Source organism: Hippocampus bargibanti, linkage group LG01 (assembly GCF_051943395.1).
Source record: "Hippocampus bargibanti isolate YZ-2025 linkage group LG01, ASM5194339v1, whole genome shotgun sequence".
Classification (NCBI taxonomy): Eukaryota; Metazoa; Chordata; class Actinopteri; order Syngnathiformes; family Syngnathidae; genus Hippocampus; species Hippocampus bargibanti.
The window spans coordinates 3,916,033-3,933,860 of NC_142734.1; the positions used below are offsets into that span (position 1 = coordinate 3,916,033).

The 17,828-nt window shown below is 41.1% G+C and overlaps 1 protein-coding gene across 3 annotated transcripts in view; it reads left to right on the plus strand.

Annotated features, from left to right (window-relative positions):
• The first annotated feature begins 547 nt into the window (after positions 1 to 547).
• Positions 548 to 17,828, plus strand: part of opn7b (opsin 7, group member b) — a 60,561-nt gene continuing 43,280 nt past the window's right edge. The window contains exons 1-2 of one of the 3 annotated variants that reach the window (XM_088990893.1): positions 548 to 677; positions 9,887 to 9,967. Coding sequence is in view for 1 of the 3 variants with exons in the window: in XM_088990877.1 (XP_088847003.1) it covers positions 663 to 677 (15 nt within the window). In the remaining 2 variants the exon portion in view is untranslated. Of the gene's footprint in view, positions 678 to 9,661; positions 9,968 to 17,828 lie in introns of those variants that run through there. The other 2 variants (XM_088990877.1, XM_088990886.1) reach the window with 2 other exon arrangements.

Here is a 17,828-nt window from a genome sequence, read left to right on the forward strand (position 1 = left end):
CGGCGGCTTTGTAACGCCCACGCGAGCCTGATACGGTTGCTGCCTCTTTCCTTTCACTATGGAAAGGGCCTCTCTTATCCACTGAGTGACCTCTTGCTTGAAGTGATGGACTGATTTATGTGATTGAATTTATATGTTCCAATCGCAATCTTGACGCCTGAGGCTAAATTGAATAACGTGCTCTTTTTAATTAACACTAACGCTTTCTGCACTGAAATTTGCACCAAAGTCACATTCATATTACTCCCCGATCCTTGCAAAGACATCACTTTAAATGGTAAGAAATTATTTTCATGTTTGTAAAATTACATGTATAGTTTCTTTTCACATAAAATAGCAATAGACAAAAAGGATGCTTCTTGTCGAGGGACACAAGTGTACAAACTCTTTTATGAATGACCATATTGTTTTCAATTAACCTAACAGAAAATGCATCTAGCCCACAACGTAACCGCGCATATCCATATGGACAAAACAACATACTGTATTGTAATTTGTATATGTGATGCCAGCGCGCTCATATTGTGATTTTTCAGAACCATAGTGTGAGCGAAGACTGGAGTCAGTGCCACTGAAGAAAAGATGGGAAGCAGAGCCGGAGGTAGCAAAGATGAAGATGTTGATGTTGTCTTTGGGAGTGATCAGGTTGGATAGGATCAAGAATGAGTACATTAGAGGTACAACGCTACAAGCGACACACTATACTATCATCCTGAACTCTGTTTTTTTTTCTTTCTGTTTTTTTTTCTACAAGACCTCTCTCCAACCCTTTTTTTGTTGTTTGTTTTTGCATTACTACATTATGTCACTTTACATATGAGACTACCTCACTTTACATACGTCACTACCTCACTTTACATACGTCACTACCTCACTTTACATACGACACTACCTCACTTTACATTCAGAAATTACATGTATTGTCTGTTGTCAATTGTATGTCTCTTTTAGCCATTATAAGTGCCTTGCACGCTGGGTCCGAGAGGACATTCATTTCATCTGTGCTGTATTTCATGCATATTAGCATATGTGACAATAAAGCTGACTTTGACTTTGACAACTCATATTAGAGGCTTTGGGGAGAAAGTCAGAGACGCCAGACTGAGATGGTTTGGACAGGAGAGAGAGTGACTATGTCGGGAGAATGATGCTGAGCCTTGAACTGCCAGGCTGGAGACCGAGAGAAAGATCAAAGAGGAGGTTTATGGATATTGTGAAAGAGGACATGAAGGGAGCTGGTGTGAGAGAAGAGGATGCACAAAACCGGCTAAGATGGCGGACACTGATTCGCTGTGACGACCCCTGAAGGGAAAAGCCGAAAGCAAAAGAAGAAGAAGAGGTATGGGCGAAGGCCACAATCGTAAAGTGGTTAATACCCTGCCTTGTGGTTGCAGACATTCTGGTTTGAATCTCGTCACAGCATATGCAAAGACCCTACGTAACTTCTACGGTGGTTAGCGCGTCCACCTCACAGAGGTCGTGAGTTATAACCCAGCTTCCTGTGTGGAGTGCAACATGCATGGTAGGCTGATGGAACACTCAAAATTGTCCGTAGGTGTGAGCGTGGGTGCGTAAGGTTATTTGTCTCTGTGTACCCTGTGCTTGGCTGCCAACCAGTTCAAAGTGTCCCCCGCCTACTGCCCGAAGACAGGTGTGATAGGTTCTAAGACCCCCGCGACCCTAGTGAATATAAAGCGGATCAGGAAATGGATGGATGGATGGAGTGTCAGTGGGTCCGCCTGCGCCACACATCCACTTGTTTTGAATATGCTGCCTTTCCAGGGCAGCTGAACCTCCTCACAGATTCAAGACTATTCACTTGTTGGACTGTGTTTTTCCCGTGTTAGGCTCTGGTTTAATTTGCTCCGCTTTTGGCTTTTTTTGCTCTCCAATGCTATACCTGTGTTTCTTTTGGTTTTCCCGTTTTCCCATGAGTATTGTTCCACTTGTTTGACTCATACTTCGTGGACTGGTTCCAAGTTGTGTGTATGCTCGGCTGTGTCTATATGTGACCGTTGTGCGTTTTGTATACACATGAACATGAAAACACTTGAGTCCTATATGGAGCACTTGAACCTTCACATTTCAGTCTTATAAGACGAAGCACTTGATCTTTCACAGTGACCATGTAATTATTGAATGATATGAATGTGTTGCTGAGTGAAGGTGAATGCATGTTGATCAGTGAGTATTTACCAGGTGCTGGATTTATGCTACCATTCATTGTGAGTCCCCCACGACTTCATTCCTGGTGGCAAGATATTTGAGATGAGCAAGAATGACGCATGGCTCTTTGCTGTCAGTGCAACACCCTTACAAAAAAAAAAAAAGATTGGGACAGAAAAATATTCAGTGTCAATGATGTAATGTAATGATATTGCGTCCTCTCATTTCTAGTTTGGTTTCACACTTTTCTAGCATGGCAGAGAAACAAGTGGTGAATAAAATGATTTTGGATAAAGACACTGTTTAAACTGAACTTCTGTGTTGCTAAACATCTGAAATATCATATTGACAATGGAAATACGATTGCCAAATCTGTAAAGCAGAACATTTGGATGTGTTTGACAATGCATCAACCTGATGATTACCTTGTTTTTGTCATCTTGTGCGAGGAATAAAGGCTAAAAATAAATAAACAGCCCTGATTGGGGATTGGTTCTAAAGTCAGCCCCACTGCTGTTTTCTTTGCAGCTCAGTTCCAATTTTCTGTAAGTTTTTACTAATACTACTATAACGTAATAGGGAATAAGATTAGATCAACCCTTGCAATCAAATATGTATTTTAACAAAGCCGCTTGAGCGAAAACTTATATTCAGTCAATTGAAATAGGATTTGCAGGATTTTAACAAACATACACCATTGTCATTATTCCTACATACCGTATTGTCCGGAGTGAGTGTGTATGTGTGAGTGTGCGTGTGTGTGTATGTATGTATATACAGTAAAGTCTCGTTATATCGATATTCAAGGGAGTCCGAAAAAATATCGATATAACCGGGACTATCGATATATCCGACCCTGTTTGCATGTAATTTTCTCCGTGCGTGCATAGAAATAGTATCGATATAACCAGGACTATCGATATATCCGATATCGATATAACGAGACTTTACTGTATATATATATATATATATATATATATATATATATATATATATATATATATATATATATATATATCTAAAATGTGTTGGCTAAATGTAATCTATATATTTCACTCACTGCCGCCCTGCATGGTCACATTGGTCCTGTGACTTCTCCACTGAGCGAGAAGGCCAGGCAAGAATGTGGAACACATTCATCAAATCTTTCACCATGACCTGTAGTCGGCTGTCTCACCACTACATTGCTCATTTTTTCATTCATTTATATCACTGACATCCACACACGCTCGAACTCCCAAGCATGAATTCATGTGCCGCTCCTGTGCTTGGCCTGACAATTTGAGTGAGTCCATCTGAGAGAGAATGAAGGGCAGGAAAGCATAAGTGACAATGACATCAACATCAAATTGATGGAATTTTCCTAGTCTGTGTAAGCTCTCAGTCGTACAGGAGTGGTTCATCGATGAAAAGGTTTCTTCAGCCGTCATCTGTACTTCTTTGAAGGTGTCGGACGTTTCGCTTCTTCGCCAAGAAACATCCTCAGCAAACTAAAGTCTTACTGGTAGTTTAGGCCCTATATATAAATCCCTACTGTCCAGACATGGCGATGCCGGACTCTGCTATGAGCAGGGACATATCAAGTTTCAAGCTTCATAAACAGTAAAAACATGCATAGAAATTGCAGAAACGAGTTTAATCACTTCTTTTTTTTCTACTCAAAACTTTTGTTTGTCACACACAATCAAACATTAACTCATTCACTGTCAGACATGTAAAAATGTGTTCACTCCAGTGTCAGCGTTTTTGTCATTGTCACTCAAATTCCAAGGCCACAGAATATTGAGTTTTAAGACTAAATAAACATTCAATTCAGCGTAAGAAACCTTAGACTGTTTTCTTTCATCAGAAGTAAAGAGTTAATTCCAAATTTATATGGGTCTGGAGTTATATGAGCTTGAAATGAGTGTGGCTGTCCAAAATGCAATGCAATACATACATATTGGTTTACGTCACGCTTTAACAACAGCTGAAGCTGGAATAAAGCGCTAACATGGAAAAAAACGGAAATTATACCCCCTTGTGGAAGGGAAAAACATTGCCAGAGGTCCGGCCAGCGTTTTATTGGCACCCCAGCATGAAAAACCAAAACCCAAACACATTTGGGAATGGCGCTCTACATTATATTTTCAATATCAGTATGAGTTAAATATTTCTGGGATCTTGAGAAGAGAAACAAACAGAAAATAATATATTCTAATTAATAAAATAACACTGCTCAACAGTAGCCAAAATGGAACTGTATAGTGCCACTTAGCAGTTTTTTTGACAACGATACTAGTGCAGCGTGTTCTACCGGAAACAAATTCCTTGTGTGTCCTACATACTTGGCAATAAAGATGATTCTGATTCTGATTCTGATTCTGCTGATAAAATAAATAATAACCAATCACTTTTATCACTTTTTTTACTAGAGGGGTGGCGGCTGTAGAAGGATGGATTAGAACAGGGGTGTCAAAGTCATTTTTTTCCGCGGGCCACATTGTAGTTATGGTTTCCTCTCGAGGGCCGTTATGAATTTGGGGAACCCATTAGAATGTTTAAATCCCTTCAAATATTACATATAGAGCACACAGCAAATTAATGAATAATTCGTTTTCAAATCTGAAGTCAAGAATAATGACTTTTATTGTGGTTGACATCCAAAAATATGAAATTTTGGCTCAGATTTTAGCAATCATCATGGAATTTAACAAGTTTGATTTGCTTTCGCGGGCCAAAAAAAATGATGTGGCGGGCCGGATTTGGCCCGCGGGCCTTGACTTTGACACCTGTGGATTAGAATGTAAAGTCCTATGCATGTACACGTTTCGATGATGTGGCCAGTGTGAAAAAAAAAAACATTATTCATCTATGGTCCAGTTAAGTGGGCCAGGAAAATGTAGAGGCAGGCCGCAAGCGATCCAAAGGCTCGAGTTTAATACCCACTGATCCAACCCATAGGGTCGGTTTAGCATTAGGAATAAAATAGCAAGACTTTTAAAACTATTGAAAAAGTAAAAATAAAACGCATATTTAGTTGTTCTGAGTGAATATCTACATCATAGTTGGAGGAGCATCCTGAAACAGAAAATGGGTAACCATTAGATGAATTTGGCCTGAGTCTTCCACTGTCATTGCTCTTGATCAGAACACCCTAGGCAGCATTGCGCCACGTTTCCACCATAACCGATTGAAGCTGCTGTACTTTCCACTTTCCCTGTAAGAAATGAAACTATTTTTATACCGTTGCTCTATTTTTCTCTTTTTCTGGGTTCGGCTGCACGACTGCCAGGCATCAGTTTGATAAAAATGACCCAGGATTGGTTCAAAAAAGTTCAAAAAATGACCCAAAAAGATGCGTACCCATGAAAATTTCAATTGTGGCTTTGATTAAAAAGCTATTTATTTCAAATTAAAACCACACATTATTCAGTTTCATTCACCACTGACGATAGTGTCAGCTATTTCTGTCAATTTTTAGTCAATTTATGGCTTTCTTTCCCAAGATGTGTTCCAAATGTCCACCATTTCGTTGCAAGCAAACCTGTACTAATTTTATGTAGTTCCTCATCAATTGTGTTCTGTTTAGCTGGGTTGATAGCTTTTTGCATCAAGTGTACAGATGGCTTGTGGGGGTTCTTTGTAGAGCCTGATTGATGGGCTAATTTAACCTTGCAGTCTCCATTCTGCCTTTGAACTATAAAAGTTGAAACACTCTCACTGCCGTCTGCCTATCTCGTTAATATTTAAACCACCTCCCTTCACTTCTGCGTTTTTGACCAATCACATGGCTTTAACCGAAGACTGGGGGCGGGGAATAGAGGACAAAGAAAGTCGGAAGCCATTTTCTTTTTGGAGAATGGCTTCACTCTCTCTCTGTCTATAAACCCCCCCCCCTCACTGCTGCATTCTTGACAAATCACATGGCTTTAAAAGAATACTGGGGGCAGGCAATAGAGGACAAAAACAGTCGGCTGCCATTTTTGTTAGGAGAACGGGCTCGTTTGCGAACGACACATCACTCATTGTGGCAGCTCCGTCTATATCCCGAAAAATTGTTCGTCTGCCAAGGTAAAATGTTCATAAATTTAACGTTCGGAAACCGAAAAGTTCGTAAGCCAAGGGGTTTGTAAACCGACGTATCACTGTGTATATCAGGTCACCTGATTTGCGTGCTACTCATGACTTGTCCCTATAGGGGAATGGAGATCTGATGATTCATCTACTAAATTAGGCCCTGCAGGCTTCCTGAGGTAATGGCTCTGCCGTTCATGCCACTGACGCCATATGAAAAATGGTCCATGATGTTGATGAGAACCTTCTTTCGCCAAAACAAGAGGATGCGTGTCCTTCGTGCTCTATGCTCTGCAATTTACACGTGTCCAGAAAGCATATAATAACTTTGCTGTGTGTGTGTGTGTGTGTGTGTGTGTGTGTGTGTGTGTTATAATGCGCCTGTGAATGAGCTGTTCCTGAGGACTGAGCTTGGGATTTTCTTCAATCATGTAGTCACACTGTCTTGCAAAACACAACAGAGATGGCCAGAGGGATGCGTGAGCAGTTGATTTGCTTTTCACAGTGGTCAAAAGCACGCAGCAAAGCCACAACCCCTCTTCAGGCAAACACATAAATAATACTCATGGAAATTTCAGCCATATATCTACTGTATCAATCGAAGATGACATGACATATATAAAAGGTACTCTTTTCACGATAAGTACTGGATAAAGTAAGCTTGGAACCGACGTTTAGAAATGGAAATGTGATCAGAGTAATTTACACCATTGTTTTATTGTTTATTTATATTTATTATTAGAAAAAAATATACTTCTAATTGGATTGGATTGACAATAACAATACATTTTATTTCAAGCGCCTTTCAAAGCAACTTTATTAGCGTCGCAGTGGAGAAATTTACACTTCACAGCAGCAAAGTAATGAATGAAAGAGGAAAGGAAATAAAGAAGTAGAAAAATAAAATACAGAAGCTGATGGAAAGGCAGCCACTCTCGTGGCACCATCTTGAAGTAAAATGACCCAAAAAACTAAATAATATGACAACACAAAGATACAGAGAGTCATTCATTATTAAACACTTTCTGTAGCCTCATTGTTACATGAAGCAGTTCTAAATGAAAGAGGAGAGGATCAAAGCGTCTTTTTCCCCAGTGGATTAGGGACGTCATGGTGAAATGTACACGTCTACTACAAGTTAAACTAATTGTAGATTAACGGACAGTTAGGATGGAGGGGAAAAAAAAAAATCGTACCACCCTACCCGCTAAAGATGGCTGCTTTGGTTGTTTTCTTGCCACATTACATACAAATACACACACATGCAGATTCACTTTGAAAAAATTGCACAACAGTGATGTATTTGTCACAAAAGCTTGGATACGCGATACTCTTGTGAAGGACGTCAAACAAAACTATTGTTACTTTAGATTTTTAATGTCTACGACATCAACAATTCATCGTTAGTATACAAGAATTGATCCTTGCCATCTATCCATTTTCCGATGCGCTTTATCGCTTTTAAGGATCGTGGTGGGGGATTGCGCTGGATTCATCGTCGGGCAGTAGGCGGGCGAATCGATACTCAGAAAAACTAATATAGGAATAACAAGTGCGTGATCACTACGGTTGATGATGGTTGCGTTGCAGTATGACATGTCGTATCAATGTTGAATAAATTCCACTGGCATGTGTGAAGTAAAAAAAAACAATCAAATCAGTTGATCCATGGAAAAGTTGCATGGCTAGAAAATTCTGAACATTTCAGGCATGCTACATTTCCTTGGTCAGCTGATTTCCTTGTTTTTGGTTTCATTCTCTTGCACCTCTGAAAATTGGAAAACACAAAATGTCAATCCAATCTCCCAACAATTCTTTCTAACAAGCTCACTCAATTCTCCCTTTCTCTAAATATTTATTCCCCAGAATTCAGTTGAATGTCGGCGTAGACACAATACAGCGATGGGACAGGAAGGCATTGAGAACTTGAAGATCTGTTTCATAATAACCTGTGATATCATTATACATTCCTAAAATATAAATGTTTCTTTGACCATCATTGTCTCTGAGTTCTTATATAACAACATCCAGTAATATTTGTGCAGAATTGTATACTCAAATGTGACAGTGACAAAAATGTTCTTTCAAAGGATCCTTTGATCAAATCTTCAATCCCACCATAGATGGTGATTATGAAACTGTAAAACTGAAGCCAACTTTACCCCTCAAGCCCGCGGTTGATTTTTATCGCTTTGGATAACACTGTGCAGGTACACTCTATTTCATGCCCAAATATTTCAAAATAGTGCCCTGCAATTGGCTGGCAACCAATTCAGGGTGTCCCCCGCCTAGTGTCCGGAAATAGCTGGGATAGGCTCCAGCACCTATCGCGACACTAATAAGGAATAAGCGGTACGGAAAATTGATGGATGGATATTTCAAAATATGTCTGTGATGCAAATGATGGCTCTGCCCTCTTGATGAACCTGCGTTTCTTCCACTCACATTTAATGGCTGCCTCTTGCACCCAGCAAATCAGTTGTAACAAAATCAATTGACCAAACAAAGCTTGACAGATTCTTTTCTTATTAGAGAACCAAATAATTTGATACTGAACAAGTGCCATTTCATTTGCTGATAAAATAGCTCCCGTACCCATTGCTTGGAAAAGAGATGGCAGAATACACTGACACCTCGATTAACGAACCCCTTGGCTTAAAAACTTCCTGTGATTGTAAAGTGACCTTGAGTTTTGAAAGGCGCTAAGAAATGAAATGTATTATTATTATTATTAATATTATTATCAACTGTTTAGCACCTCTGTCTCGCAGCGTCATGGGTTCGATTCTTGCTTAGATAATGGATGGCTTAAATAGTTTCCATTGTACTTCTGTGTACACCTCAATGAATTTCAACATTAAAGGTCACAGTCATTCACCCTGAAGCACAGAAACGACCAAGGATTGAACATCTTTTATTTCCTTTTGTGAATTGTGCTTGCAGTCGTGTCCTCTGAAGTTTTCGAAAATTGCATTTCAATTTAGCGTGGCACATGTGAATATAGAAACAGCCACAAGCGTGCCTTCACCGCTGTAGTATTTGGGCTCACTAGCTAACACGCATGACATTTCATTTGCACTTCAAAGCAAAGCCGTGTCACCCATGTCACCTTCACCCAAAGCAGCAGGAACCCTCACGCGGGCAGGTTGGTCATTTGGTGATCATCCTGTCGCTTTTCCGTGTTATCTCTTTGTCCTATCCTTGGGTTTACCCAGATTGATGGCGGTGGTATGATAAGAACATATCAATAAACGCGGGCAGGGATATTGGTGTCCATTGAAAGACAATCTACAATGTGGGGCAACCACCCTGAGTGAGAGGGCTATGTGTTCATGTGAGTACCAGATAGAGAGTGGAGAGAAAGAGAAAGAAAGAGAGAGAGAGATGCGATGTGGGGAATCCATGTGTGTGCAAGAAAGACATTTAAATAGAGCGGGAGAAAGCAGAGCAAGCAGCAGAGATCGGAAGAGTCAGTGTGAGCTCCAGAGTCGGGGAGAGACATCAGCAGCAAGTCCGTCTGGTTCATTCCTATCGAATCTCTCCGAGCTGAGCGCGACTGTGAAAGCGCTGCGACTGCTGCTTGCTGACTGCGGGCGGACTCTGTGGCGATGCGCACCGAATCTACAAGTCTTTTTGTCATCTGCTTCCTTTACTGCCACACCAGGTTGAAGGTTTGATGCGTCCGCCCTCCACTTGAAACACCAATGACCCATCAGCAGCACACCCACTCACTAATCTCACTAAGGTAAGCTCAACAATGCTTAAATCAACTTTGTTTTTGAACTACTGTTGCGACGTAACTGTTCAACTTTATCCAAGACGATGCTTGCCTTTTTTTTTTTTTGTGGTTTCACAAACCCCCCTTCTCTTGTTGAATAGCTAAGATGCTGAAGGCCACCTAATTATTGTACTGATACTGTTTGGTTTTGCCTCACTGTGCCTCAGCAACTTTGTGGTTTGTCTTGGGTGCAAACCACAAAGTTGCTGAAGCAAGATAATGAGTTGTCACGGGCCCTTAAGTGCCCTCGATTAAATAAAGTTGTTATAAAAGTGGAGGGAGTGCATTGCCACATTGTGCACTCGACAGTTGAGGAGGTGGCAGCTATTTGCAATGCGTCATGTGGCGTACCGTAAATGTTCTCTTCGTATAGAATGAATAGGAGTACGTTGAAAACATTTAATGACCAGTAAGAAGTTGCGCTCACCTAGTACATCCGGGAATACCGATGCGCCTCCCGTGTCCACGCGACTGCCATTAGCCTCGTAATTGAGAATCGCTCCCACATCAAGGAACAATCCTGATATGACATACAGTAAAGTCTCGTTATATCGATATCGGTTATATCGATAGTCCCGCTTATTACGATACTATTTCTATTCACGCAAGGAGAAAATTACATGCGCGCAGGGTTGGATATATCGATAGTCCCGGTTATATCGATATTTTTCGGACTCCCGAGAATATCGATATAACGAGACTTTACTGTATTTGATTTTCACATGCAATGTAAACACTTTTAGATTGAACATCTTCATCTAAAATGGCGCTTCCACTTCCATCTATTATTTGAATGAACTTGTGAAGCGTGCACAACATAAGACAACTCCTTGTATTTGTATGTGTTATCTTGCCAGTCTTTGATAGCATGTCAGTCTCATTGCTGGCCTTTATTTCAACAGATGTGCAGCCGATGTGAAACTATCACATCAGAGCAGTTCGTTACGTACCTTATGTGCTAACTCCAAGTCCAAAACAGCTTATGTTTAAACACGCAGCCACGATTAGAATGACAATACCCAGCAGAGAGAGTCTGTCATTATTTTGAAAATGTTTTTGTCACTCTTGGTTAAACAACAGACACACCAGTGTTTTACTAACTGCAGTATAATGATGAAAGTCGATACCCAGTACCCATCAAAGACAGAAGATTGGTCAGTCATGCTGCCAGTATAAAAATATGCGCGGCACCAACTTGTGTTTGCCAAATGTATTCTCAAATCCCATACTGAAGACCACAGACATTCCTCATTACAAAAGTGTTAGATGGGATTCATAGCATATTCATTCCACAGCTCCGAAAGCAGGCTTCAGAAATCTTTGGCTGGATAGGAACTGGAAACGACACACCTACACACACACACACAGCACATCACAACTAGAATCTCTCTGAGTGAATTCCAAGAAAGGACATTTAAAAATGAGGCTGTTTCCAAGTTTCGGGGATTAACTGTTTCAAAAAATCAACAACTTCGTCTTGCAGCTTCTACAAAAAATGAGTCTTAACTAGAGGATGAGAATCAGTACTGGATGTCATGGCGTATTCTGGTGTTTCTGGCATATCCAACATTGCCATGTTAGGCAGCTGGCTCTTTTGCCAAAACAATAAGCAGAAGAAAATGGATGGATATTAATAATAATAATAATAATAATAATAATAGCCTGCTTAGGCAAAACAGGTTAGGCAACTTTCGTAATGCTGATGAGGGTCGTTATGCTGATGAGGTGATACCGGTGGGAGTGGAGGTAATAGGCCAGTCGTTAGTCTGGAATGTAGGAACAATCAGTGGGGCCACAGGGAGGGGTCCTCTGCCCCCCCAACCTGAGAGTAGGGACCTATCATAGCTGTGTCCGGCGCCACCATGTCTGGACATTAGGGATATATACATGGGGCCGATACGACCAGTCAGACTTTAGTTCGCTGACGAAGCCTCTTGGATAGGAGGCGAAACGTCCGAAACCTTCACTTTTGTACAGATGACGGCTGAAGAAACCTTCTCATTGCTACACAGAAAATGTAATTTTAAATAAGTTGGTTTTGTAGATGGGACTGGAAGGTGGGAAGAGACTAGATGTTATGAATGTTGGGAGGAAGTGAGTTCCAAAGTTTGGGGGCAGAGCAGCTGAAGGCTCTGTCACCCATCGTGCTGAGACGGGCGGGGGGGCACACAGAGGCGGAGGGAGGAAGAGGATCTGAGGGAACTTGAAGAAGGTCAGATAGGTATGGGGGGCAAGGTTATGGATAGCTTTAAATGTATAATGAAGAATCTTAAAGTTGATTCTATATTTGACCGGGAGCCAGTGGTGCTCTATATGGGAGGACAGGGGTGATGTGTTTTGAAAGGATGAGGTTCTGGTGATGATCCGGGCTGAAGAATTATGGATGAGTTGAAGTTTGTGGAGAAGTTTCTGCCCGGGGGAGATGTTATTTCAAACACTGCCATTTGACAATAACATTTATTTCAACTTGAATTTGATCTCCTCCTACTTGGGCATACAAGCGACGTGATGACATCAGTGGTATGTCAAGCAATAATCACACTGACCTCATTGGCATGGGATGTATGCGGCCCGCAAAACGTTTGAGTGTGAAAAGGGTTAAAAATAGAGGCTGTAAACATATTTTCTGATCAGTATTGTCTTTGTTAGATATGGTTTGTGGTCCTTTCAGAGATGTCAACACTGTGAAGACCTTAATGCTCTCGTCAGTCACTCCAGATTGCAGGCCGCCATACCATAGTTTTACTGAAGCATCAATGCGTAAACTAACAAAAGAAGAACACGCACTCCAATGAATACAGAACAATAAAATCAGAGGGGCGAAAAGCGTGTAAGACATCTTAAAGCCGCTGTGTTGTGACACTGCCATATCACCCACCACCCATGTGCACTCAAGTTTTCTTTTTGGGCTGGTTTAAAAATATCAATGTGATTGCAGTAGGAAGCCATGCGAGCAGCTGCCATCAACTTGACCTTGTAGTTCTCATACTGTGTTACACTTTGTCTTGCTTTGCGTGCCACAAATTGCATCCGTTGTCACTCGTGCTTATTTTATTGATTGATTAAGCCTTATGAATATGACACGGTGATAATGATCATACAATTGTGGAGGTGTTGATAGGAGGAGTTTGCAGTATTAAACTTGCGAGTGATATTTGATTGTTAAACATGTACCTGTACACTTGACTGAAGTTCTTGAGTAAACCTCAATAATAATAATAATAATAATAATAATAATAATAATACATTACATTTTAACCACCTTTCAAAGCTCTCAAGGACACTTTACAGTCACAGAAAAAAGACGCACAGTCGGTGTTTGTTTTAACACTAGATCAGGGGTGTCAAACATACAGCCCACGGGCCGGAAACGGACCCCAAGGAGGTTTAATCAGGCCTGCGGGATTTTAAAAGTGGAAAAATGCACAAACGACATGGAATTCATATTTTTAATGAGGTGTGATTCAAGGATTGTCCACTAAGGGGCAGAGTGGTGCATTTTCGATCAACGTAGAAGAAAACAGCAGTGTTTTTCATTTTTCAACCGCGGTTTCAATGCGCAACCGCAAGACCTGATGCGGACGTGAGGCGGTACAAAGACAAGATTTCAGGATTACTGTGGGAGTTTGAGAAACTTTTTCAGGTATTTGATGAACTTGAGACAGAATTTTCAGTTTTTCGCTCACATTTTCCAGTTAAAGCTACTGATCTACCGGTCAAAATCCAGGTAGAAATAATTGATTTGCAACGTGATGCAGAAATTTGCAATACCGAGTCCACGATGTGAAATGAGTTTGACACCCCTGCTCTAGATTTTGGTTTTGGCCAGCGAGGTTGTTTGTCTTTGTGTCCCCTGGCACTGTCATGATCTGGTTGGCGACCAACGGGGGGCGCTGTCGGCCCCGCCTGCACCTGCGCAGGTGCTGGTCGTCCCGATCAGATTGGCGACCAGCGGGTAGCGACGTCAGCCCTGCCGGCAGCCTCGCAGGTGCTGGTCGTTATAATCAATGACACTTAAAAGGACACCTGGCACGATCATCCGGTGCAGATTCATTGTTTGTTTGGTTGCAGCATGCATCGTGTACGTGTTTGTTTAACCTTGGCGGGCTTTTACTTTTGGTCTTCTTTTGCTACTTTGTATTTTTTCCATTCAGATCATTTTGATGTTTTACATTTTCTTCCTGCTGACTTTATTTTAATACAATTTGTCAAACAACCTCCTGCTCCCTCCTGCCTGCTTTTTGGGATCCGAACCCGCCATCACCACCTCGCAAACCGTGACAGGCACCCAGTTCAGATTATACCCCACTCATTTCCGAAGACAACTGGGACAGGTTCCAGCACGTCGTGACCCTTATGCGGAAACTAGATGAATTTCAGAAAATGGATTGAAATGAAAATCCCTCTTTAACAAAATAATAATTCCCTGTGATTGGCTCTCAAATGATTCAGGGTGTCTCCTGCCTGCTGCCCGAAGACTGATGGTATAGACTACACCACCGCCTCCAAATTCTCCCGAGACTGATGGTATTGGCTACAACACCGCCTCCAAATTCCTCCAAATCTCATTATCTCTTTGTTCTGCTGGCCCAACGACATTGGGAACATTGGTGTTGTTTTCTCTTCAACTAATACAATCATTAATTAATTGGATTGGCAATTATTTGTCTCGCAGTGAAAAAAATTACATTTTACAATAGCAACGTGATGAAAGTAGGAGGACAGGAAGAAGTAGAAAAAACGAAATACAGGACCTGCTGTAAAGCCATCCATTTTCAAGGCGCCATCAAATAACAAATAAATAACAAATTATGTGACACAACACAAAAGCACTTTCTGCACCATATTCGTTGTACGAAGCACTGGATGGATGTACCTTTATTCGTCTCGCAGTGAAGAAATTTGGAGGATCAAAGCGTCTTTTTTCACCAGTGGATCAGGGACGTCATGGTGAAATGTGCACGTCTGCTACAAGCTAAATGTTGAAACCAAACACGAAGCTGTAGCGTCCATTGACGAAAAGAGACTTTTCCTGTCCCACGTAAATCCGCTTCAATTCCAAGCCGCGACAATAATAAATAATATAGCACTTAAACAACATCTACAGCTTCGGTAGAGTGATTTCAAAAAGAAAAATGTGAAAGATATGGGCATTTTTGACCAAAGAGTTAACATTTCAGAAATTAGTTTATGCTAGTCTCAATTGTTGAAAAGGGAAGGGTGGACACGCCCAGGCAGAGAAGCATATTCTACCTTAGTTTCACCAAATCTCCTGAAGCACAAGAACAGCGTGAGCCTGAAGGGCCTTGCTTGCGATGAGTGCACCTGTGAGTTAAGCGTCAATAATGGACACCTCGTCTGCAAGCTTTCTGTCTCTGATGAAAAAAAAAATCTTTCTAAGGTCCACAGTTTTTCACAGTTCATTTCACTCATGTACTGCTGCCACAATAACAATTTGAGCATATGATCAAAAGTGTTTCAATTATCAGAAAAGGCAAACTGTTAATCTGTCACCGCCAATGGCAATTGTGTAACACCAGGGACAATAATCGGAAATGTTTAGGCCCCACAGGCAAGCTACTAAAAAGTGTGATCTCCTTAGATGCTATGGGGCTGCATTAAACGTTTTACTTCATAATAGGACCGCAGGAATGGCATGACAGACACCTGTGAAATGTTTCTACACAGATACTGTGTGCTCAGTGAAATCCATTTTACGACCAGTTGATGAAGCTGAGGTTAACATTTCGTGAATGAGCATGGTTGGGCCCTGGGGCAAGACATTCTGAATGACAAGCATCCTTTTTCCCCAGTGTCAGCTCTCCTCATTGACATAGTCGCTGTTGTTAAGGTTCAGTTTCGATTCTCGGAAAGACCCGGATCACACGCATGGCCCTTTTTTTATTGTCGATTTCCATTTCTTGAGCTACACTTCATTTCCTTTCCTCGCCTCACCCAGACTGAAATGTGAGTTAAACATTGTTGTTTTGTACAATTACCAATACCAAAAGTGAAACAAAAAATTACACAGATTTTTAATTGAAAATTAGCAGTGCGCGTTATACACTGTGCGCGTTATACTCGAATAAATGCGGTAAATCAAAACTGGACTTCTAGAAGAGTTTTGAGAGGTCGAGTGAGAGAATGTTTAAGGAAATGTGACAGCAGACATTCATTGCCAGTCTTAACTCTTTGCCTGTAATATTGGCTGTTCAGTAAAGTATAAGATGGCCATGAATTCAGTTGAAAAACCTCATCTGTTTTACTGAGAGTTGGGTGAGAGAGGAGACCCAATCCATCCATTCGGTTTCTAATCCGCTCATCCTCACGAGGGTTGCGTGGGGTGCTGAAACGTATCCCAGATGTCATCAGGTAGTAGGCGGGGAACAATCTGAAGTGGTTGCCAGCCAAATTGGAGAGCACACAGTGTCGGACAACCGTCCGCACCCACATTCAATCATAGGGACAATCTTAAAGTATTCCTGCCATGATTGTTTTGGAATGTGGGAGTACCTGGAGAAAAAAAAAAACTACGTATGGAGAGTCTGTGTAAGCTCTCAGTCATACAAGAGTGGTTCATTGATGAAAAGGTTTCTTCAGTCGAAAGAAGTACAGATGACGGCTGAAGAAACAGATAGGTATGGAGGGAACATGCACACTGCACAGAGGATAGCCGGAGTCGGAATCAAACCTCTGCAATGTGAGATGGACGCGTTAACTAATCCAATGTTGCTTTAAGGAATTACTCAAAAATGTTTGAGAACATGAGCGGCGTGAGCTTTTATGGGGCGAACGTTTTAAGAGGTGAGAGGCTGTGGGAATGAAGATCTGTCACACAAAAAAAAAAACTTCTGTGGTTGACAAGAGGAAGGAGACAACAAACAATGTTATGTTAGTGTTGAAATGTACCACACCGTTCCCTGACAAGTAACACAGTGCCCTCATTCACGTGGGACAAATATGAACATGCTGGGATTTATCTATTTCATTTTGAGCGAGTACACACGGGCCAGAATATGTCATCATATGGATTCGTATCTAAATAACATCAGTCGAGTAAACTCCCCAAACATGTATTATGCATATGAACACTCAACACTCATTGACTTTGAAATGACTCCTTGAACAATATCCACGGTTCACTTCTCTATCCATCCCTTTTCCCTCCCTCTGTTTTGTCAAAAGGATAACGTCAATGATCACCTTATACAGTAAAGTCTCGTTATATCGATATTCAAGGGAGTCCGAAAAAATATCGATATAACCGGGACTATCGATATATCCGACCCTGTTTGCATGTAATTTTCTCCATGCGTGCATAGAAATAGTATCGATATAACCGGGACTATCGATATATCCGATATCGATATAACGAGACTTTACTGTACTTTAATTCACACACAGACCAAATGTGTTCCGGAAATGTGTGCCAAAACGTCGCCCGTACCATATTGCAGGGGGCACTAAATTGCTGCTGTTATTGTTATTAAATGTAATATAGCCAGTATCAATTGTTCCCAACGACCAGGCAGCTGGTCACGTTGGACTGAGCCGCTGCAGGCCAAACAGATCAAAATACTATTTCTATGCACACACGGAGAAAATTAATACATAAATCGATACATAAGACTCCCTTGAATATCGATATAACGAGACTTTACTGTACATAAATAACATAAGAAATTAAAGTACTTCTAGTTTTATTAAACTGTACAGTAGAAGGAAAGCGTTTCATTTTGAAATGTATTATCTGTGACACATAATGCTAATATGAAACCAAAAGCAAGCAAAATACCGCAAAATAACATATATTATTGAAATACAGTGA